This window comes from Colobus angolensis, unplaced genomic scaffold, assembly GCF_000951035.1.
Source record: "Colobus angolensis palliatus isolate OR3802 unplaced genomic scaffold, Cang.pa_1.0 Scaffold316, whole genome shotgun sequence".
NCBI classification, from domain to species: Eukaryota; Metazoa; Chordata; class Mammalia; order Primates; family Cercopithecidae; genus Colobus; species Colobus angolensis.
This window is the reverse complement of record NW_012116444.1, coordinates 153,001-177,806: the sequence shown is the minus strand read 5'-3', so window position 1 is coordinate 177,806 and position 24,806 is coordinate 153,001. Positions and strand designations below refer to the sequence as shown.

At 47.4% G+C, this 24,806-nt stretch overlaps 1 protein-coding gene across 2 annotated transcripts in view; it reads right to left on the bottom strand.

The window, feature by feature from the left end:
* Positions 1 to 24,806, bottom strand: part of CRTAC1 (cartilage acidic protein 1) — a 165,152-nt gene that overhangs the window by 65,247 nt on the left and 75,099 nt on the right. For both annotated transcript variants that reach the window (XM_011951161.1, XM_011951162.1), the window contains exon 3: positions 5,398 to 5,594. In XM_011951161.1, coding sequence (XP_011806551.1) covers positions 5,398 to 5,594 — 197 coding nt within the window. The remainder of the gene's footprint in view (positions 1 to 5,397; positions 5,595 to 24,806) is intronic.

Below are 24,806 nucleotides of genomic sequence, written 5' to 3'. Positions count from 1 at the left end.
AGCTGATTGCCATGCTTATGGCCCATGCGTCACACTTGGAGTAGTGAGGTACAGAATATCTGGGTACAGTTGGAACTGGGACTAGGTGGAGGAGCTGCCCGACCAGGGGTGCTTCTCTCAAGAACAGTCAGCTCCTCTGCTGTGAAGGCAGAAGAGGCTGGAAGTACCACCCATCCAAATACCCTTCTCTTTATCGAGGTGACTGACGCTCCTTCTCCTCTCTAAGAAGTTACAAGAGCCTCTGCTGAAGGCCTCTTTAAGTATGACACAGAGCACTCCCCACAAAAAAGTGATAAATCCAAGTCCATAAAAATGAAAATGTTCCACATTACAACATCCACCAAGAGCAAAGACAAAAGAAAAAAAAGACAAACAAGGGAAAAGTATCTTCAGCTTGTTCTATAGACAAAGGGCTAATTCCCTAATTTATAAAGAGCTGTTACAACTCAATAAGGAAAAGACCAATAATCAATACAAAAATAGGCAGAGGCTATGAGCAGACAAGAGATCCAAATACATAAAAATCTTCTCAGTCTCCTTCATTTTAACAAAAATGAAAATTAAAACTGTACTTAGATATCATTTTTTCCCCGTCAGATTAGCAAATACTGTAAAAATAGATGAAATACTGTGTTGGGAGTGTTGGAAAGTGCTTGCTTGCATATTTGGTCAATGGGAACGTCCTGAGCAGTGGCCCTAGGAAGGACAATTTGGCAGTGGCTATGAAAACTACACGGGTATATTCATCTGAGGCAGTAATTCTATTTCTATGAATTCACAAACATGCCTGCAATTGTGGGAAATGGCATGTTGTACAAACTTATTCATTTGGTAGCATGCCTTGTAAGGGCGAAAGGCAAAAGACTGCAAGTAATCTTTCATCAATAGAAGACCAATTAAATTAATGGCACAGTGGAGTACTATACAACCATAAAAAGAATGAGAAAGCTGTCTGTGTACTGCCATGAAATCAAATCCAAACTGCATTGTTAAATGAAAAGAGCAAAGAGTGGAGTCATGAGTTGGGCATGCTGTTTGTGTAGGAAGGAGGGAGACACATAAATTATTTGAGCAGTACCCCACACATAGCAGATCTTCAATCATCATTTTGTGGAACTGAATGCATGAAAATCGTGTAGTGGTGGGGCTCACAGTTCACACTGACCCATCTGCTACCCATGCTTCTGTTCGTTACCCCAGGCCAGCCCATGTGGGTGGGAGTGCTCAGGGCTATTCAGTGAAGCAGCAGGGCTGAGCTAGTGTGTGACCTCCCAGGGGATGGGCTCTGACCAGGAGCTGCAGAACATCCTAGGTTCCTGCATGTGGAGGTGAGGTGTCGGCACCTGCCTCTTGTCCCCCTGCGTCCTACACACGCTCCTACCTGGTTTCACTGAATAGTGTTGCCTGAAATGCTACTCAGTGGCTTGTATTTTTCCAGGCTGGTGAAGCCATAAGCTGATTTCCTGGCCCAGGCCGTCCTGGGATGGTGGTCAGTCTTCCTCCTTCTCCTTTCCCTTACCCTCTTGCCAATTCTCAGCCCTTGACCCAGACCCACTGGGCCCCTCATCTGCACGGTGTTATACTGCGGTCCTTTTCTCTTTGCTCCCACGGTCTCTCCTTCCCACAGGCCAGGAGGAAGGCCTGTGGGCCTCTGCCCACGACACTTTGAGAGGCTCTGGCTTTCTTCAGAGCCACAGGACTAGAACGGCAATTGTGTGGAGTGCTTATTAAGTCCTGGGCACTGTAATAAGTGCTTTCATTCATTATCTCAGGTATTCATTCAAAAATATGTATTTAATGCTTACTAAGTGACAGGCACTCCTTTGGATCTGGAGTATAGCAGTGAACAAGGCACTCCCACGGAACTAAGACCCTAGTAGGAGAGATGGACAACAAACAAAAAATCGCTTCTTTTCAGTTAGTGGTCAGTACTGTGAAGGAAAATAAAGCCAGTTAAGGGCACAGGGGGTAATGGGGGTACAATTTTAGATAAGGGGCTCAGGAAAGATCTCACTGGAGGAGGGGCCTGAATGAAGGAGTGAGCCTGGAGAACATCAGTGGGAAAAGCATTTCAGGTAGAGGGAACAGCAAGTATGAAGGCCTCAGGTGGGAAGGCAGTGAGTAAGAGGAAGAATGGAGGAAAGAAGGTCAGAAAGGCAACCCGGGTCACATAGGAGGGGTGCTGTAGGCGATGGGAAGAGCTTTGGATATAGTCTATGGAGCCATTGGCGGGAATTGAGCTTAAGAAGTTGGCGTGATTTTAGATGAGGGAGTTGAGGCTGAGAGAGGTCAAGTAACCTGTCCAAGGTCACACAGTAAATAAGGGGCAGACCCCAGGTTTGTACAAAATGACTCCCCCAGGATGTTGTTGGAATGCGGGGTGCTCGCCTTCTTCTAGGAACTCCAATGCTAACATCCCAAAGGCTGGCCAAGGGAGGAGAGAGGGACATGCTTTCACAGGTTGCTCCAACACCCTGGCACATGCCATGGGCACAGCCAAATGCCAGGGGCATGCCTGGGCTGCTTGGGGGCCCCTGGAGAGTGGGCAGGGTGGCAATGGCTGAGTGCCATGCCAGCTGGGCCCGAGAAAGTGCTGACATGGCACAATGTCCCTGCTCCACACCCCGTCCACTGTCGATGAATCAATGGGATCACTCAACTGAAAAATTAACTCAAACCCACAGACATCCCTGAAACCCATAGAAGGTGGCCAGCACTGAGGCTGCTGGGCACTGTTGCCTTACCCCCACCCTGGGGGCCAGCTCTGGCCTCTCCCAGTGCACACTTATGCCCTCGATCTCAGGAGCCCAGGGCCTTTCTGGCGCCTCCACTGTGCCTGCCTTTCTTGACTTCCCTCAATAGGCAAACCCTCTCTCAGGCCCAACAGCTCACGCGTGCCTGTTCTTCCTGGGATTTATTTATCAAATTTTAACTTAGCTCTTAGGATGTGTAATGTCTGACTGGGGCCACAACATGAACGATACAAGGTTTTGCCTTCAAGCATCTTTGAGTACAGGCAGGGGATTGGGAGAGGGGACTCAGATACCCAGAGAAACACAAGGCTGTGTTGAGGATAGAGTGCAAACTTGATGAGGGCAGGATTTTTGTGTTTTATTCACTGAAGCATCCTCAGTCCCTAGAATAGTAAGTGCTCAGTAAATATTTGTCCAATGGATGAATGCATTAATAAATGAGTAGGGTTGTTGTGAGGCTGAGCATGAAACTAGCATGATTCTGAGGTAGTGGCCTTCCACCTTGGTGTATGGGGAATCGCCTGGAGGTCTTTACCATCTGGTGACTGCATCCCACTCCTAGAGGTTCTGATGGGATTGACTGGAGTGCCGCTTAGCTGGGATTGTTGAAAGCTCCCCAGGTGACCCTAATGTGCAGCCTGGGCAGGGAACCAGGGCTCTGGGATTCACAATGCAGCACTCTTAAGAGCGTGGGAGGGGCTGCTGCTTCAGAGACACCTGGTGGCTGCCACAGCAGGTGCTCTGTGCTTGGTGAATAGGGGATGGTCTGTCCCCTTCCTCTGGCATCTGCCTGCTGAGCCCACACTTCCACAGTTCTCCTTGCTCCAGCTTCCCAGCCTCTGAGAGACTTCCTGGGGACTCACCCCTTCTGTAGGCATCCCTTGACACTGCTCCCTTTCTGACCTTGTCCCATATTAAAGAGTTGATCAGCCCATCAATTAATTGTGCCCTAATCCAATCTTGGCTTGGCTGGAGAGAGGGCAGTAAATCCAGCTGCATAATCATGCCCTGATATTTGTGTAGGGATAATTACTATCTCTCAGGCCTCACTTGGTGGCAAGATGAGATGAAAACCCATAAAACACCACTCAGGGCTGTGGCTCATTGTTTCTTGGCTGCACAAGGCTGGCTGCCAGCCAGACAGCACTGCCTGCCCCTGCCCCTGGCATGAGCCCTAACCTCTTCCCCTCCCATTCATGCAACTGCAGGACTCAACATCAGGGGCAGTCTAGGGGCTGGATCCTGGCTTGGGCTCCACAACCAATAACGGTAAAGTCGTGGCTCAGGGGAAAGCCAGTGTATGTGTGCCAGGGTGGGGAGTGGAGCACAAGGAAGGTGGTCCTCATAGCCAGGCAGTTACCGGCCTCCAGGAGGTTAGGAGGTCTAGGATGATGACTGCTCAAGTCTGAACCACAGAGCTTCATCCAAAGCAGACCTGAAAGAGGGCTGCCTTCTGGGGGAGCCCACTGCATATTCAGCCTGGCCCCACAGGGACACAGGGCCCTACATCCCTCACAGTGTCCCTCATCTCGGGACACTGTGGCCTGGGACTTCCACAGAGATGTTACAGCCCCACAGGCCTGGGCTGAGATCCTGAGATCTGAGCCTGAGAAAATGCAAGCATCAGGGGTGGGAAACCACCTTGATCTGCTGCCACAAGGGCACAGCCCCCAAATCATGAGACACTGAGCAACCACTGCAAGCTAGGCTCTCCAAGAGGCAGTGAGGACACCGGGTTGAGGAAAGCCGTAGAGCATCTTGATTAAGAGGATGGATCTGGAGTCAGACTCCTGGGTTTGAATCCTGGGACTTACAAGCTGTGTGGCCTTGGGCAAGTCAGGTAACCTCTTTGTGCCTCAGTTTCCTCAATTGTACAGTGGCATTTACCAGTACCTACTAATTGAGGTGTGTGAGGCCTAAATGAGATAATTAATGTAAATGCTTATATCAGGGTCTGACACACAACAGGTGTGACTTAAGTATTAACTGTTATTATTGTCACTGTCATTTAGCCTTCTGGGTTTAGCACTGTCATTTAGCTTCAATTTCCCTCATCCATTCCTTAGCACGCAGGACCTTGTTACTCAAAGTGTGGTCCCTGACCCAGAGGCATCGTCATCATAGCCTGGGAGCAGGTCAGAAGTGCAGGGTCTCGGCCCCACCCAGACCTGCTGAATCAGTCTGCATTTGCACAAGACCTCTATGGGATTTGGATGCACACTTCAGTTCGAGAAGCTCCTGCAAGAAAAGGCTCCATGAACTCAAGGTCTCTCTTCCTCACAGTTGTATCCTCAGCACCTCTAGGCTGGCATAGTGTAGGTGCTTGGCAAGAATTTGGGGAGAGGGGTAAGGAGGGCTCGCATTAGGAGGTGGTGGCGGGGACACTCAGTCTGAGGGAGAGCCTCAGTCTCTGCTCACCGTGTCCATCTCCAGGCCTGGGGTTCAGGAGATGAGACCTACAGGCTCACACACAAGAGAAGAAGTCATTCTGGGACCCAGAGAGGTCCTGTGGCAGCAGGGGGCAGTGCGTAGGGGGACGATGACAGTTGCCTGAGGAAGGGCCAGGGTTCCCACGGCCCTCCCCAAGTTGGTGCTGGGAGGGAGAAGATGGGAAGCGGGAAAAGACCTGAGCGCCAGCCCTTACCCGAGAAGGCGTTATTGGTGTTGAGGAAGTAGATCTCCTCCCGGCCGTCCCCGTCGATGTCGCAGGCTGTGACCCCGATGGCGTTGCCCTGCCGGTCCCGCAGCGCATAGTAGGGTGAGCTGCGCTCGTCGACCGCGATGTTCACCAGCCGCTTCTGGGCCCGGTCGTACTTCAGAACCAGGTTGGGGCCATTGTACCTGGAGGAGGAATGGGGAGGGGATGCTGCAGAGGAGCCACTGGGCCCACCCAGTCCCATCCGACCAGTACAATGGGTTGGGAGTCCTCCCGGACACGCTATGGGGCAAGTCAGACCCAGAGTGTTCCTGGGGAACCCGGCCAGCCTTACCTCATGGACCCCTGAGTGTTGGATGAGTGTCCCTGAATCAGATTTGGGCTCAGGTGCAGTGAAAGTCAGCAGGGGCCATGTGGGACACCATATAAGCAGCCGGGTGGTGGAGGGAAGTGGGAGCCATGGACAGACCCTTCCTACAGGCTCCACTGAAGAAAACAAAGAACTTCCTGACGCTCATCTTGCCCATTTCAATGCAAAAGGCACTTTCACATTTATAATCTCATTAATTTAAATTTAACAATCAAGAGAGGTAGGCATGTATTAGTAACCCATTTTGTGGATGAGGCAACCAATGAAGTTTATCAGGGAAACTGAGGCTCAGAGAGGCTGAATGCCCTTTTCAAGGTAACACAACCTAGGAAGTGTCAGGTGCTGGGAGTTGACCCAAGGCCCTTTCTACTATCCCGAGTCCCGAGTCCCTGTGTGAATGAGCCCTGGAGGAGCAGGAGGCTTCGTTGTTGAGGTTTGAACAACTCTCCTGACAAAGTCACCGCATTTAAACAGAGGGATGAAATTAGCCTCTCCGTTGGGAGAACACGAACATGTCCAAAGTTATTAGACAGACCTGCTGGATCTTTTTCTAAGAACTCAAGACAAAAGGTTAAAAGGCATCACTACTTATCTCTCCTCTGTCTCACTCTCCTGCACCTGCAACTCTCTCCTTGCTGCACTGAAGCCCAGGCACGTTCTTGCCTCAGGGACTTTGTACTTGCTGTTCTCTGCCTAGGATGCTGTTCCTGCAGACATCCACACTGCTGGCTCCCGCCTTCCCCTCCCTTAAACCTTTGCTCCCCTGTTCCTTCTCAGTGAGGCCTTGCCTGCACACGCTCTGAAAATTAGCAACCACCTCCACCACTGCACCACCACCCTGTTCTCTATCTCTCACTAATGCTCTCTTCCTAGAGCTCTGACCAACAGCTGACAATTCCATATTCTCATTTACCTCTTCCTTCTGTCTGGTCCCATTAGAGTGTCAGCTCCATGAAGGCAGAACTTCTCGTCTGTTTTGTTCCCCAGTGCCTAGAACCATGCCTAGCATTCAACAGGTGCTCAATAAATATTTATTGGCTAATTGAATGAATGAAAGCTCAGAGCTCATGTCTGAATTGTAAAAACTCAGGTGTCCCATGGTCGATTTCTTTGCATCACCCTCCCATATGGAGAAAACAAGGGCCCTGCAGGAAGTTAGCGTGCCCAAGGTCACACCCCAGGCAGCACAGAAATGAATGAATGAGGCCTCTTCCTGCCCGCTGGGAGCACCAGCTTGCCAGGTCCTCCCAAAGAATGGAACAGACCTCATCCACAGGGTCCCCCACCTCTTCCTATGCTTCAGCCTGAATGTGCACATTCAGAGGGAAATGCAGATACTGGCTCCGCAGGGCCCCCAGCTGGGAACACCCAGGGAGGGCAGGAAGAGCTCTCCAAGGTCTTCGAGAGAAATCACTTCTTTCTTTCCTGTAACAAATCCAGTCTGGCCCGCTGCACCATCCCAAGATGCAGAAGCCAGCGAGGTTTAGGGGATGCTGAGCAGCTGGCTGGGCGCCTTCTGGCCCCCATAGGGTGTGAAAGGAGAGACGGAGCTCCTGGGGACTGAGTCAGTGCCCGGTGATGGGAGGTTGCGCCTTAGACACCTTGACGAAGAGCGTCTGAGGGCTGCACGTCTAGGGCGTGGCATGACCTATGGAGATGTGTCTAGCCAAGGGCCAGGGGAGACAGGCACTTGGGTTCCAGAACTGTCAGCAGCTGGCTCCAGTGCTCGGGGACAGGAAGTGCCTGTGAGGGCTGAACACGAGTCTTGTAAGCGTTGGGGTCTTCTGCTTTTCCATCACTACTGCACCTTGTAAGATGGCTGTATTTGTGGAGTGCTTGGCCTTGTTAAAAGCACCCTCACATGCACGGTCTCCCTTGAGCCCCACACCATCTCAGAAGGAAGGTAGGCAAAGCATTTTTCCAGAAAAGGAAACTAAAGTGAGGTCCAAGGTTACACAACTTGTTGGTGGCAGCGCTGGGCCTCTGTGTCTTCAGGGTCCAAACCCCAAGTTCTTTCTGTACTGCCTATGATGCCAGCACTCTCAGGCTTGTTCATTTCCCCCCCTGGTTGCCTCCCACAAAGTAGTGCCCCTGAGAAATGCCTGAGAACTTCACAGAGATGTAGCTGGAGAAGATTACCATAGTCTTACATTTCAATAGCACTTTACACTTTACAAAGCACTTTCTCATCCTTGGGCTCATTTACTTCTTAAAGTTCCTAGCTCTGCCAGAGATGAGGTTGGTGGCCTTGGGCTGGTCAGTTCTCTCTAGGCTCTGCATTTCTCTTCTGTGAAATGCAAGAGTTGGACAAAATCTGAGGGTCATGATATGTGTGGTAAAAGGCAGCTCCGGGGGCCCGCTGCTCCATTCAACTAGAGCATCTGTGTGTTAATGCGTTTTGTTTTATGCATCACATTCCACAATACGTTGTTTGAACAAGGGATTCCAGAGATGGAGTGTAAAAGCCCCTGGACTCTGTGGGTCTGTGAGTCTCACTAACCTTATGAGATGATCAGAGCAAGCGCCCCCTGTCCCAGTCTGTGGCTGAGAAGCCACCACATAAACCCAGCACTGACACCCTTCCTCTGTGCCCCTGCCCCTTGGTCTCCTAGAATGTCTTCACCACCCCGTGAAGCCAGCTCCCAGTGAGAGGTGAGGGATCATGGCTCCTCACATATTGGAGTCCAGTCCTTCTGCTCTGAATCTGGAGAAGCTGGGGTACACACAAGGTCCCTGCACCATGGCAGTAACCCCGGAAAGGCAGTTGGCCCTGGCTCTCTCTTCTTTAAAGAGTTTTGGGTGCCAGTTCCAGCGGTGAGGTTGCTAGGCTGGGTCAAATTCTTCGATCTGGTACAGAGTGAGCACATGCCACAAAGGCTTCCCTAAACCTATGTGGTAGCTTGGGATGCATCCTGACACTCTGCCCCTCATCTCCCCCAGCCCCCACTGCCTCCCAGGACTACAGATACAAAGCCAGACCAACAGCTCCTAGGTTGCGTTCTTGGCACCCCATGGTGCAAGGCCAGGGTAGTGCCTGGAGTTGCCACTCCCTCCTTTCACCCAGGCTGCTCTCTGCTGAGTCTGCTGGACCAACACTCAGAGCCTCTCACAATCCCCCAAGAAAAACAGGAGAACCAACCTTCTTCCCTCTCCCACTTCTTCCTGAGGCTGACGCTCCTGTTTGCTTCCTCACCATCCCCCTGAGTGTGCTCTGCCCTTTCCAGCTCCTGTGGTTTTGCTCAGCTGCAGCAGTCCCCTCCCACAGGGAATGCTCTCCCCACCTTCTCAGCCTCCCACGAAGCCTGCCCCGACTGCCCCTGCTGGATGTGACCTTCTCTTCTCTGGAAACCCACAGCATTTTGCACCTTGCTTATTCCTGTGCGGCCAGAATTGTTTGTGTTCCAACATCACTTTCCTCATTAAAACATGTGCTTCTTGAGCTCAGGAAGCATGTGGAGTGGATGCATCTCTGCATTTGCTGTGCCTGGAGCAATGCTTGGCACGGAGCAGGTGCTTAACAAATGTCTATTTGATGCAAGAATGAGTGAATCAGTGGGTGAATGAATGAATGAATAAAAATAATCATGGGTAGCATTAGCAGAGCAGCCACTGCGTGCTGAGAGTTATGCTAAGTGCTTTGTACCCACTGTCTCATTCCATCCTCACAACTATCCTAGGACATAGGTCTTATTGACACCCCATTTCACAGACGTGGAGACTGAGGTTCAGAGGTTAGACGACTTGCCCACTGTCACTCTGCTGGCAGTCCCCACGCTGACGAGCCTGAGAAGCTGGGTGTGAGCTATGTGGGCTTACACACTTTCTCTGACACCTGTCAGAGACTTTTGGGCACTTTTATAAATTCTGAAGACTTCGAAGCTCAGTTAAATGGAGCCAGGAAGTGGGGCAAAGTCCCATGTTTTGAAGCAGCTATGGCTTCCCAAAGGATGGGCCAGCAGATAGGGGTGACGGGCTCAGTGGAACTGTAAAATCTGCTTGAGAGATGCCATCAAGGGCACAACCGACCCGTGCTGTGAGAACCATCTCATTTTGGTGCCAGTTCACTGGGACAGCACCACTGTGGGGAGAGCAGGGTCCTGGGGTTTGCCGAGAGCAGCCTGGGGGTGGGGTCCTGGCCCTGCCACCTCCTGGCTCTGACCCCAAGCTTGTCCCTCAGTTCTTCTAAGCTTTGGCTTCTGCATCTGGAACAGGGGGCTGCTGCATACCTTGCAGGATGGCTGTGAGGATGAGGTGCCAGAGTGTGTGTGACAACACTTTGTAAACTGTGAAGAGTTACACAATGAGAAGTTCTTATCATTATTTAGAAAAACAACAAACCCAGGGCACAATCTCTCACTCTCCAGTGATCATGTTGCTATTTCCAAACACACTCCAGCATTTCTTGTCCCCAAACATCCCACCCTCGGTAGCTCATCCTCTGCAGGTATATTTCTTTATTCCCATGTAAAACCAAACTTCTCTCTCTACTTTCCCGCTGCCTATTTGCCCCAACCCCATCCACCTTCCTACCCCAATTCTGACACAGCTTTTCCTGCTATTGTCATGGGTGGCAACCCACCCACATCTCGGGGTGCCCTTTTCTGCCTCATGCCCCTTGGCCTCTCAGCTGTATCTGGCACAGTTGTTGCTCTCTCTGCCTTTCCCCCACCGCTTTCTTCTGAAAGCACTCTCCCCTCCAGGCTGAGGAGGCCACCCTCCTCTGTTTCCTGCTCTTTCTCTAGCTTTCTCTCCTTTCCCCACCATAATTCCTTCTTCCTCTCCCTTCCCTTTTAACGTTGGAGTCCCCAGGCCAGGTCCTGGGCCTTCTTTTCTTTCTCTCCCCTTTCACTAGGGGATAACGTTATTCCCCTGACTGACAATTCCAAATTTATACCTCCAACCCAAATCCCCAGTCCCAGGTCAAATGCATATCTCTGACTGGCTACCTGACATCATCCTTTGGATGTCCACTGCTACCTCCAATAGAACATGTTCAAAGTGGACCACTCCACCCCTCCCTCCCACAAAGGAACACCCAAGTACTAAGGCCAGGAACCTGCATCAGCTTTGGCTCTCCCTCCCCTTTGTCTTCCCCTTTCATTAATAGGCCCATCCTGTCATTTCTACTTCCAAAAATGTTTCACAAATCCTTTCTCTTCTTTCCTCCTCCACTGCCACCATCTCTGGGCAGACACCCTTCTCTGTTTCCTCACTTGATCCTCCCCTAATTTAATTCCCCTACACTGTAGCCAGGGTCATCTTTTTTTACTGCATAAATCAGATCATAGCTAAAACCCTTTGGTGGCTTCCCATTGTATGGAAATGAAACCCAGACCTGTGATCACTCCTGGCCTCACAGTCTGCATGGTCTGCTCCCCTACCTCATTGGCTTCCTTCCACCACAGGGTCTCCTTTCAGCTCCTTGAATTCTGGCAGGTGCTTCCCAACCCAGAGCCCTCTTGTGGAATTGCTCCGGCCACCCAGAACACTCCTTCTCATTCTTCGGCTTCCTCTTCAGAGGCTCCTCAGAGAGATCTCCCTCACTGGTATTCTTATCACTGCATTCAGCACTTATTCCTGTTTCTTCACTTATGTATTGCCTGTCTCTTCCAGTAAACTATAAGCTTCCTGAGGTCAAAGACTGTGTCTGTTTTGTTCACTCCTGTCTCCCCATCACCCAGTCCATAGTGAGCACTCAGTAAACCACCGCAGAGCGAATGGAAGAGACGAAGCCTGGGGAAGGTACAAAGAGCTGAACAGAAGTTTGACTGGGCCGCCAATCTCTTGTTTGGTCTTTGACTCTGCACTTTCATCAGTTCCCAAAATATTAATATATGTACAAACACAGTCATGAAAAAGAGCTTTCAGCACCAAGAATTGGTGTCCTGGGTAAGGGGGAGAGAAAACAACAAATGCTGTAGTTATGGAGGATCGACTTCTTTTCTGCTTAGAATCATTGATCTATGTGAGAAAAATCACTTAGGGAGTCACATAAGGAGAAGCCAGATAGAAGGATGTGAGCACCTATTGTATACCAGCTACTGTGCTAAGTAATTTGCATATGACATTCCATTTTATATACATAGAAACATTTTTTAGATTTGAAAGATACAGAAAATATGCTATCTATTTGAAAATTAAGAACAGAAAAATTGTTTTCATTAATTCTTTTTTTCATTAAAAAGTGAAAAAAAAAGGCTTGGCCTGGTAGCTCATGCCTGTAATCCCAGCACTTTAGGAGGCTGAGGTGGGAGGATCCCTTGAGCCCAGGAGGTTGAGACCAGCCTGGGCAACATAGTGACACCTATCTCTACAAAAAAATAAAATAAAAAATTTAGCTGGGTGTGGTGGTGCATTCCTGTAGTCCCAGTTACTCAGGAGGCTGAGGTGGGAGGACTGCTTGAGCACAGGAGGTCGAGACTGTGGTGAGCTGTGATCATGCCACTGCACTCCAGCCTGGGCAACAGAGCAAGATGCTGTCTTAAAAAAAAAAGTGAAAAGAATATATCTATTCAGTAGTATAGTCAAGATAGAGAGTCAGGGCAGGAAAAAGAGACAGATGTACGAATACACAAAGAGTGCAAGACCGAGACCAGAGACACGTGGAATATACAAAAATGAAAATGAGGAAATATACAAAAAGGGAAAATTAAGCTGATAAGCAGAGATAAAATGATATCAGAGCATACCTAAAACCTCTTAAGTAAACATAGATACAGAGCTAAAGATACCTATCCATATAAAGGGAGCCCCATGAAAAAGGGCATCTGCAGATCTACAAAGAAAAATGGAGAGAGCCCTAGAAAGTCTCAAAGTCACGGACACATCAACAGGACTGTGAGATAGGATCACAGAGAAATAATGCCATCTTGTGGCCATTTGGGGCATGTCCTCTAAACGTTTTTAAAGATGTGTTGCATTTTCACAACTATGGGCACAAAGGAGTATTTTATTGTTGGTCACTTTGATATTCTCATTTTATAGATACACAAAGTTTCTGAGAAAAGTGACTTTCTAAAGTCAAACAGCTAGTCATTAGACAAAATAAATGGAAAGACAAACTTATCCCTTAGTCTAAAGCAGGGATCAGCAAACTATGGCCTGTGGGCCAAATCTGGCCTGCTCCCATTTTTGTAAATACGGTTTTATTGGAACATAGACATACTCATTCACTTATGTATTATCTATGGCTGCTTTTGCTAAATATTGAAGGTGATTAATTGCAATAGAGATTGTATGGCCAAAAGCTGAAAATATTTTCCATTTGGCGCTTTACCGAAAAAGATTGCCAACCCCTGGTCTCCAGGATTGTCAGCCTTATATTATGAGTATATTATAAGTTTTAAATGATCTTTATAATAACAAAAAATTAGAATAAGGTTTAGTAAAAATTAATTTGGGTTCAGTACTTGGGAATACATAGTTTCCTGAAGCAAGTATTTCAGGGAGAGTGAAGGTTAAATGTAGGAAAGATTTTAGGTCTTAGGATGGCAACTGTAAGGCGAGATAACCTTTGGGGGAAAAAGAAACTGAGAAGAGTTGCTTAAGGGCCAGGCACAGTGGCTGACGCCTGTACTTCCAGCACTTTGGGAAGCCGAGGTGGGTGGATCACCTGAGGTCAGGAATTCAAGACCAGCCTGGCCAACATGGTGAAATCCCATCTCTACTAAAAGAAAATACAAAAATTATCTGGGCGAGGTGGTGCACACCCTGTGATCCCAGCTACTTAGGAGGCTGAGGCAGAAGAATCATTTGAACCTATGAGTTAGAGGTTGCAGTAAGCCAAGATCACCCCATTGCTCCCCAGCCTGGGTAACAAGAGTGAAACTCCATCTAAAAAATAATAATAAAAGAGTTGCTTAAGATGATAACAGTGTTCTCTAAATAGGGATTTAATCCAAGGCTAAGAAATGAGCAAAAGCATTTGGGCTCTAAGTGAGGGGGTAGAAAGGATGTGGTGGATGGTCTCTAAAAATGGCCACCATCATTTCCTTTCTTCTCTGTATGCATGTGTTACTCCACTCATCAAGACGTGGAGTCTATTTCTCCTCCCCTTAAATTTGGGCTGGCTTTGTGATTTGCCTTGATTGACAGAACATGGTGGAAGTGATGTTGGAGCAGTTCTGAGCCTAGCCTATAAGGGGCCTAGCAGCTTCCACTTAGTCTCTGGAGGGAGCCAGGTACCATATACAAAATTTGGCTACTTTGAGACCACCATGCACTGAAATCAAACTAGCCCCATGGAGAGGCCATGTGAAAGAGCACCAAGGCATCTGATTTGTGAGCAAGGACTTCTCAAACCTCCTAGCTTGGCTCATTGACAGCTGAATGTAGCTAAGTGAGTGACACCAGCTAATATCACATGGAGCAGAACCACCCAGATGAGCCCTTTCCAAATTCCTGATTGACAGAATTGTGAAAAATAATAAATTGTTTTTAAGCCCCTAAGTTTTTGGAAAAGAAAGTAGATAATGATGACCTATCATCTCAGACCTAAGGAGAGGAAAAATTTATCCCTGGCAAGTAGGAAAAAGGATTATTCCTAAATCAGTGGAATTCTCTAGGATGGCTATTTGAATTCACAGTAGACAGGTCTCCCCAAGGGAGGTCTGGACCAGTTGTGTTGGTACTTGGATCTCAGGATATGGGAAGGACTGTGCAGAGCCTGAGGGTGGAAGGGTAATAAGAATACAGGGATCCCAGAAACTCCTGTTTTTCTACTCCTCCTTCTCTTTCTTCTTTCCTTTCTAACCTTATCTAAATGTTTCCCATTTTGAATGCACACTCTTGAGAATAGACCATTTCTTTGGAAATGTGTGTAATGCTCTTTTTTTGTTCCTTTTTACACATTTATTCTTTGAAAGCCATTTAAGTTAAATAGGACCAGAAAACATATGGGAAGACATTCAAACAGAAGATTCACAGATTGTATCCTGGAATAGGATATATCCAGAGGCCATATATTAGTTTAAAGGAATGGAGACTTTGGTAATGGGAAGGTTCTGGGCATGATGAGAAATCTGGGGCAGGGTTCTGCTAGGGAATAAATTGGGTAAGGTTGGAAAAATAACAATAACAAAATCAGATTTGATCCTGATTTAGGAGCTGACCAGAGTGGAGAAGACTCCACAAATAGAGTGCTCTACTGAAGAAGGTAACTTTAAGAAAAAAGAGAAAAACCTTTTGTCCTAAGGGGCAGATAGTTTTTCAAGAAAGAGATGGTTGGCACCAAAAGGTCAGAATAATTTGCTGTGATGAGTGTCTGTGTTCTGTAAAATCTCCACTCAGACTGATTGATTTATGCCTTGTTCTTAAAAAGATCTGTGCTCAGCATGTGCTCGATGCCCTTGGAATTTCTTATATTTTCATGAGCATAGAAGCACCCAGAAGGCAGGGACTATCCTATGCAGATCTATTCCCCATCATGCCTAGGCCAGTGCCAGGAAAGAGCAAGTGCTCAGTCATGTTTGCTGATGATGACGAAAACCATAACTCCATTCCTCAATGCATGTTTCTAGGAAAAGAGGAAGACAGAGAGTCAGGAATTCCCATAAACTGTCAAAGAAGGGATTCAGGTGACAGACGGAGGCTATGTTAATCAGGATTCTTTGGTTGCAAGTTAACTAGCTGAGAAATGTATTGGCTTAGATGTCCGAAAGCAGGAACAGCAAGGGTGCAGCTAGACTTCTGGATGACTGGAACCAGGATGTGGTGAGCACTTCCTTTTCCTTCTTTCTCATTCTTTTCTCTGCCTATGGGCCTCATTCTCTCACATGATCCTCCTTCCCAAGACTTCAACTATGGCAGCACTCCCAGACTCACATCTCAGCTGTAGGACCAGAGGGGAAAGTGTGTTCTCTCTTCAGTTTGCATGTAAAAAACCCCAGAAAAGAGCACCAATTGGCTCAGGGTGGGTCATCTGTTCATCCCCAGAGGCAGGAGCTGGGAGTCTATGGTTGGCAGCTTTCAACTAGTAGCAAGGCCAGTGAAAGTGGCGTCTTGGGATCCACCTATACAGATGCAGGAAGAGAAGTGCCAGAAAGGATAAGGATGTGGTTCTAGATGAGAGTGACTCATCTGGGTCTGCACATTCTGGAGACAAACCTATCAGGGCCTCCTGATGGAAGACAACAAATGCTTCCCTGGGACCAGCAAGTCGCCGTCTCCTCTAGACACATCTCAAGGGCCCACTATTCCCCTCCAGAAGCCCCAGAAAGAGGTAAATACAGAAAGTGGAACAACGTTTGAGTCACTAGGTCCTGGAAATGATCTGGTTCTTGACTTCCTGCCTGATCTTCAAGCCCTGTGTTCCAAGCCGCAAAGCTGGACTCCAGAGAAGCAGGGGGACACTAAGAGTTGGCAGCAATGAGATCAGCAAGTGGATCCCAGAGTCTGGCCAGAGCTCACCCACTTGCTATGGATTCAGGCAAATCACTAACTGCTTGGTCACAAAACTCTTTAAATATCTATTCAAACTTTCTTTCCTTCATGCTATAACTACTCAGAAGCTTCTAGCTAAAAAGCTATTGGTCTTTGTCGCTCTTTCAGTTGAGGAGGTAGGCCAATTTAGGGACAGAATAGTGGGGGCAAGGAGCCAATGGATGCTTCATTCTTCTTTAAGAGTAAAAAGATAAGTCAGCTATTGACTTCATTCCACCCTTCTGGGATCCTATTTCTAGGCAGGCACACCGCGAGGTACTGTGATGGACACACGTGGCATATGATGTAATTCTTTGCTCAGTCTTCAGCCCAGTATAGCAAATAAAGAGTGGTCCTAATCCCAAACTTTCAAAGGAAAGAGGGCCAAAAGTTGTAGGGGTAAAAGTTTTAATAAAGGTTTGTTTGATCTAGAACTTGAAAGATATATAGGATTTTAGTAAGAGACATATGGGTCAGGCATTTATGAAATAAATGGTATGAACAAGGAACAGAAAAATATGTTTAGGGAATAGGGGGTAGACTAGCTGGACGACATAGAAGTGTGTGTTGGACAGAAGTGAAAAATAGTGAAAAGCAAATTGGAAAAGTACACGTTCTGTGAAAGGGCTGTATATGCAAAGCATTCTCCAAATGTTAAAGGAGCTGAGAAATAAAAGAATGAGGTAGACAGATCCAGTTTGCTGGTAAAGGGTCTTTAATTGGGGGAACTTAAAGACAGAAGTGTGGTCTTGGTGTACTGGGCAACTAAGATTGTGGAAGATGTGGCATGAAACTAAGGTTTTATATTTTCTGGGCCAGGTATGGTGGCTCATGTCTGTAATTTCAACACTTTGGGAAGCCAAGTCGGGAGGATTGCTTGAGACCAGCAGTTTGAAATCAGCCTGGGCAACATAGTGAGACCTCATCTCTAAAAATAAATAAATAAAATAATAATTAAGAAATAAATGAAGATTATATTTGCTAGGAAATAGGGGCTACTGAAGGATTCCGTGCAGGGATTCTGTGTACTGTTATGTCAAACACTGTTTCGGAGAGTATTGTCTGGTATGTATGAAGGACTGGCCACAGAAGAAAATTGAAATGATAGTGCAGAATAATGGCAACTGGATTCCATAGCATTCCTTGAATTATTGCAAAAAACTCTTCTGAACTAATGTGATTAGGTTTCTGTTCCTTATAGTAAGTAAATGACTCTTAAGACAAAGTAGTGTCAAAAAAGCACAGAAATCAAGAAGGCAAGGGTTAAAATAAGAGGGGTAGCCAACAGTGTCAGATGCTTTTAAGGGTCAAAAAGGCCAAGGAGTGGAAAAAGCAAGTGTATTTGGCAATTTGGAAGCCACTGATGACTTTCAAGAAAGCTGTTTCCTTAGAGAGGAGAGGAGAGGAGAGCTAGACTGAGGGTGCATGGGAGTGGATGGGGCCACAGTGTGGATGGGTCATTGTGGACAAAATGTGCTCAGAAAGTCCTAAGATATGTACTGGGGAACACGAGGTTAAGCAAGTGTTTCACCAAGCTCTGGGGCCTGTGCATGTTTGTGAGCAAGAGGAAAAGACCTAGGAGAGGCAGTTGATGCTACGGGCATCTAGGCAGGGTGTGCAGTAGGTCGGGAGAACAGAGTGTCATGTACCAGCCGATGGGTTGGGCCTGGAATTAAGAGGAAAGGAAGCCAGGATGGGCAAGAAGAGAGGATGAGGTGGAAGAGAGCAACTAGACGGTAATACCCTGTATTAGTCCATTCTCACGCTGCTATAAAGAACTGCCCGCGACTGGGTAATTTACAAAGGAAAGAGGTTTAATTGAAGTTCCACATGGCTGGGGAGGCCTCAGGAAACTTACAATCATGGGGGAAGGGGAAACAAACACTTCCTTCTTCACACGGCATCAGGAGAGACAAGTGCCGAATACAGGGGGAAAAGCCCCTTCTAAAACTATCAGATCTCATGAGAACTTGTTCACTATCATAAAGATAGCATGGGGGTAACTACCCCCAACATGATTCAATTCCCTTCCACAACACATGCAGATTATGGGAACTGCAATTCAAGATAAGATTTGGGTGGGGACACAGCCAAACCATATCACACCCAGAGAGCTTGTTGAAGGAGAAGCTAGATTAGCAAGTGAGAGACTTACACATGACCACTTGCCATGGTAAACAGGGCCTGCAGGATCAGCCACCTCAGAGGGGGAAGTCAGGCCAACTCAAGGAATGTAAGCTGCTGCGAACAGGTGCTGGGATCCCGGTCCCACAGAGAAGAGAGACCCTGCACCAGGAGGGGAGCAATCTGTGCAGAGAGTCCTGGGCAGAGCCAGGCAGCCAAATTGGACAAGAGGGCACAGACAGAGGTGGAACACAGGCAGGGCTGCCTTCCCCCAACCCTAGGGAGTGGCTTGGTAAAGGTGGTAGAAGCATCTGCTCTCCAGAATGAGGTGAGTTCTGTGGGGGTAGCACAGAGTGGCGGAGAGAGCCCTGGACTTGAAGTCAGACATAAAGGCTGAGAGGCAGCATCACTCCATGGTGAGGCACTCAGCTGGGCAGTCAGACCGTCTGAGGGCAGATTCCTGCTCTGCAACTCTCTACCTGTGTGGGTGCTCCTGGACAAGTCACCTAACCTGTCCAAGCCTCAGTTTCCTCATGTGTAAAGTGAGGATGCCGAGATCAGCTCCCAGGCCATAGGGCTCTGCAGAGGATTAGCATAATATCTATAAAGTGTGAATACAGGGCTTGGCACAGAGCAAATGCTCAGTAAACACTGGTTAATATGTCTGTATTTTTCTCCTTATATACTCAGTGTCTGACACATAATGGGAGCTCGAAAAATATTTTTGAAAGAATGAATTATTATTATTACCTGTGTAGCCTTGAGCACAGAAGACTCTGAGCTCCATGGAGTTCTGGACTATATTTTATTCTTCCAGCCCTTAACACAATGTTTGATGAAGGAACCTGCATATATTCACTAAGATTCAGTTTCCTCATCTATAAAGTGGGGCTAACAATATTTGTCCTACCCCAAGGTCAAACGAGATAATATATGTAAACCATGACACAGCTGTTGGTTTTGCATGTATGCATATGCATACACACACACACACATGCACACACACACACACACACACACACACAGAGAGAGAGAGAGAGAGAGAGTATATGGCTATTATCTGTAGCAGAAGCAGCTGCCTGGGCCCCGGGGAGCCCTAGGTCTTCTACCCAATTTGACAGGAGCTGAATGATAGGCCCATTGAGCTGCAGAAATGCCCCGTTAAAGGAGAAGACGGGAATTTGTTGAGGATCTGGTCAGCTGGCAGCTGTGTGGTTTTCTCCAGCAGGGAGGACGTCTGGGGCTGAGCACAGGACTAGAGATGTGAGCACAGGACTAGAGATATGCAGGAGGCTGCTGTAGGCAAGCGTGGCCTGAAGTCTGGGTTAGACAGGCAAACAGACACAGGTCACTAGACACAGGTCATGGGCCCTGTTGGGGCAGAGAGCAGACAGGACTTGCCTGGTGAAGGGCAGGGTTGTCATATAAAGATAGACCAGGTGAGCTCTTGCTGGTCACCGCTCATGGGGGAATGGATGAGAAAATAGAAAGGCCTTTTTCAGATCAGAAAAGGCCTATTCTGCTAGCCCAGGGCTCTGTCCAACCAGATAGAGAGGTAAGCCTGGAATTAAGAGGAAAGGAAGTCAAGATGGGCAAGAAGATAGAACAAGGTGGAAGACAGTGACTAGACAGTGACACCCAGAGACCTTGGCCTTCTCATAGGTACATAAGTGATGAGGTTCTCAGCTGAGAGAAGGGTGTGAAGTCATGGCTTGAGGAAGGAGAAGTTGGAACAGCAACTAAGAAGCTGGCTGGGGGGGCCAGGTGATTCTGCCCAGGTGACTGCCAGGTGACTGCCAGGTGACTGCCTCTTCATGATGGTGAAATTCCCCTACAATGACTATCTGCTTGGCATTTTTAATATAAGTCACTGAGTGCCCTGTATCTGTCAAGACAAATGGGCCATGTGGTGTTGGACCCTTTGCTCACCTGCATCTCCACCTCCTCTGTCCATACCTTGTGCATATACTGTTCTGCCTGCTGGATCTACTCCCTACTGTGGGTATCCCATACCAATGGCAAAATCAAGACAACAAAATCCTTCTAGTTGTCTCTTTCCTGCTGCAGCTAGTGGGGGTAGGACGGGCTATGTCTTGAGAAATAACGGTTGGAAGAAGCAGCAAAAGCCTTCTAGTTGCTATGGAGTGTTAACTGATGAGTTAAACTCTTTATTTTGATTTGAAGAAAATAGTTCTAGAAGAGATTCTTGCTTTAAAAAATATATAAAGCTGCCATGTACTAAAAGCGGTCATTCAGAGGGGTCTTTGTTGCAGGCTGCCTTGAATTTCCTCAGCCAAGCATTGACACTGATCAGAATCTGGATGTTGGAGCAAATGTGCCTTAAAGTTTAGGGATAGAAAATGTTGTGTGTTAAGTATTAATGAGAAAGTACCAAATTGTACCTAGACATTTATTTTTTTGAAGTGCTTGCTATATAAAAATTACCTACCTGACTGCCAGTTAAGATAAACAGTGATTTTAATTACAAATGAAAGGTACATGACTACAATCTAAGATATTAGGTAAGCAGACATTTTATGGTTTGATTCATCCATCTAGAACAAAGCCCCTGCTAGAGCTGTACCTCCCACCTGCAGGAAAAGAATAGCAAAAGTAGATTCTTGCTACTCAAAGTGTGGAGTGGGGACTGGTGGTGCCAGCATTATTGGGGAGCATGTCAAAAAGTGTGAAATTTTGGGCCGCACCCCAGATCTCTGAATCAGAATCTGCATTTTAAAAAGGTGCCCGGGGATTCACACGCATATTAATGTTTCAGAAGGGCTGGCCTGGATCAGCCTGTAGACCACCTACAACGAAAACATCCAGAGAGCTTGTTAAAAATGCAAATTCTATGCTGGGCTTGGTGGCCCACACCTATAATTCCAGGACTTTGGGAGGCTGAGGCGACTGGATTACCTGAGGCCAGGAGTTTGAGACCAGCCTGGTCAACATGGCGAAATCCTGTTTCTACTGAAAATATAAAAATTAGCGAAGCGTGGTGCTTGGCACCTGTAATCCCAGTTACTTGGGAGGCTGAGGCAGAAGAATCGCTTGAACCTGGGAGGTGGAGGTTGCAGTGAGCCAAGATCATGCCATTGCACTCCAACCTGGGAGAAAAGAGTGAAATTCCATCTCAAAAATAAAAAAGGCAATTTTAGAGTGCTACCCAGACCTACTGATTAGAATTGCTAGAAGTGGAGTCCAGGAATCAGCATTCCAAACAAACCCCCAGGTGGTTTTTATGTTCATCAAAATGTGAGACCCATCCCTGGTCCTTCCAATCTCATCAGGATCCATTAAGGACCAGTTGACACATGGTGCTTTGAGTCTAGTACAGAAAAGACTTGGATAAATCTTGTCTCTGCCATTTAGGAGTTTATAATATCACTACAGTTGAACAGGTAGAGAACAAGCTATGGTGTGAATACCTAGAAGGACTCTATTATTGATTAATTCACAATTCACAATGCATTTGATTCTCCCTTCCACACGTGTGAATATACATCCTCCCTGAGGATGGAGAGTAACCAACATGCTGCCTCCATCCTTCCCAGTTCTGGAGCTGAGTATATTCCCACTCCCAGGAACCATTCATTCTCTTGAGCCCATGCCTCTGCCACTCTAGCATCCTGCTCAGGGCAGACAGGAAGCCAGCGATTTTATTTCATTAGCTTTTTCCTATAAGCCCTCCCCCTTCCTCCTTGCACCTGCCACCCCTTCCAAGGACCAGTCGGCCCATCCCTCTGCAGCTCTGCCCAAGTTCAGCTCCCAAGACACAGGTCAGAAAGGGATCAGATCAAGCCTAGGCATCTGCAAGCGCTCAGTCCTTTGGGATGGCACTCCCTTTCTTCTTTTCCTTTTGATATGTGCATTTGGTTCCTTCAGAAAGAGAGTGGCATGCACCATCACACTCTCTTTTAGAGATAAGAGAAACCAGCCAGCATCTTTTGAAATTCAGTGTATGACAAGCAGAGATGCAACAAGGTGTGATAGCAGTCCGGCCGGAGGTCTCTGTTGATTCGTAGCCTTGATAAATGGCCAGGAGGCCAGCAGGCCCTCAGTGGAGGTCCCTTAGAGGAACAGTGTCTGTGTTGGTCTAACCCAGCCCTGACCTTGGGACTCAAAACACAGAACTAAAGAGGGACAAAGCGTTCCTTCCATCCTCATGGCCTCGTCGTCTGCATCTGTAGTTGCATAGCACATTGATGGCTTAATCCTCTCAGCAATCCAGTGGGGTCATTATTTATTTCCTCCACCTTTCAATGAGAAACTAAAGCCAGAGGTCAGTCATATGCCCAAGTCACACCACTGGAAAATGTAGGGCTGGGCTTTGAACTCGGTTCCCTGATTCCAAATTCTAGTTTCTTTTTACCCAACCATAATGTGTTATTTTCCTCCTATTCATGAGCTAACGTATTATTTCAACTAGACCAGGGATTCCTTTTGGCAAAGCTTGCTGTAAATTATACCAGTGAGTGCAGAACTAGCATGTGATACCCCCTCGGCAGGTGTGATGGCCAAAAAGAAGAGTTACTGCTTCTTTACTTTATGACTCTGGCAAATTCTCGGGAGGTGTAGCTGAAAAATCAATGCCAGATGGCTGTCGTGGAGAAGTCTCTACAGTCGAGCTGCCGTGGCGTCGCCCTGGGAGGAACATCTTTGCAGCTGAGGAGTGTGGCAAGTCTCTGCGGAACCCCAGACCACACAAGCCTCCTGGTCTCTCTGTGGCAGCACATTCCTACTAATTTGGTTCAGCTCCACTTTACTGGAGAAGGGCTAATATTGAAGTAAAATGAGGGAAGAGTATATGCAGCAAGAACAGTATCTAGGAGGCATGATTGGTCATCTTGAGAGGACCCCCCAGACCTGGATGTAGATGGTGATAAAGTGGGACAGTGACAGCACAAATAAGACTCCTGTTCTCACCGTCATTAGACTCCACAGAAAAATGCAGACCTGTTGTCAGAAATGCCACTCTGAGCATTACAAATAACTGACTCAACGTTGTGATTGCTGGAGCTGGGGTTCAGGAGGAAAGAGGAAGCCTGAGTAGTGACCCAGATTCTGCCCTCTGAAGGGTCTTGAAAGAGCAGAGAGGATTCCTGCCAGATCCCGCTTACCTACGTGCGTGAATGAGGAGGGCACCATGAACGCATTCTTCCAAGGACTCTGACACATGCCCTAGGCCTTCATCTTTGTGTGAAATAATTCCCATATATAGCGCGTGAGCTGGGGCCGTGTTGGGGCAATGACCCGGGTATTAGTCTCCTAGGGCTGCCACAACAAAGTGCCGCAAATGCTGGCTCAAACAGAAACCTATCCTGTCACAGTTCTGGAGGCTAGAAGTCTGAAATCAAGGTATTAACAAGGTCACACTGCCTTCAGAGGCTCAGATAGAAGACGTTCCTTGCCTTTTCTACAATCTGGGGGCTGCAGGCATTGCTTGGCTTATGGCTGCATCACTTCAAGATAAACTCTTCTCAGGATCTTGATCTTCATCATGTCTTTTGCCAGAAAAAGTACTGTTCACAGGTTCCAAGGATTAGGACGTGGACATAGCTCTTTGGGGGACCACCATTCAATCACTACATCCTCTCTGGGTTGACACTTATTTTCCCATAAAACCTAACAGTTAGGATAATAATAATAATAGCAGCTAGGGAGTGTACTAGATGCTTCATATGCAACTCACTTAATCTTCCCAACAACTCTGTGAGGACAATGTTTGTATTTTCTTTCACAAAGAGAACACAAAAGCTCTGAAGTCTACCCTCCTTCAGATTCACCAGAGGTTTTGGGTCTGTGTCCTGTGGAGTCCAAGGGTTTCTCAGAGAGTCCTCAAGAACCCTGAGTGGAAGAGAGGGAGAAAGAGATGGGCTCTGGGCCCCTAAACCCCTTCAGTCCAGTCGTTCCACTTGGATCTGATTTCTGTGTTAGGATACTGCATAAGATTTTCTTTTTGTTTCAAAGGGTTACACTGAGAAAATAAAGTCTTAAAACCACCCCTCTATGCCACACTGCTTAGCAATGCTTGGGCAGGAGCCCAGGTTAAGAACCCCTGTCTCTAGAGTCAGACACACCTGGCCCCAAACCTCTTCTCTATTCTTTCCTTGTTCTGTGTCCTTGAGCAAGTTAACCTAGCCTCTCTGAGTATACGCTTCTCATCTGTGTAACAGAAATAATAATAGTAACTATATAAAAAGGTTCTTGTGAGAATCGAATGAGATAATGCACCTATAATGCTTAAAAAGTGCTCAAGAATGAATAACTATCAATTTCACTCCCATCTTCATTGTCTTGTGCATGCCTCTACTGACCAGTTCCCTTATATTCTATCTGGGATGTCATGAAAGTTAAAGTGTTTATCCAGAACAGGCAGCTCCAGCCGTGTTTCTCTCGCTAGACCTTCCAGAGGAGATAGCTGGTAGCCTCAGGGTGATGACATGCTCTTCTCGGCTCATATAGGAGGACACTGCTATCCACA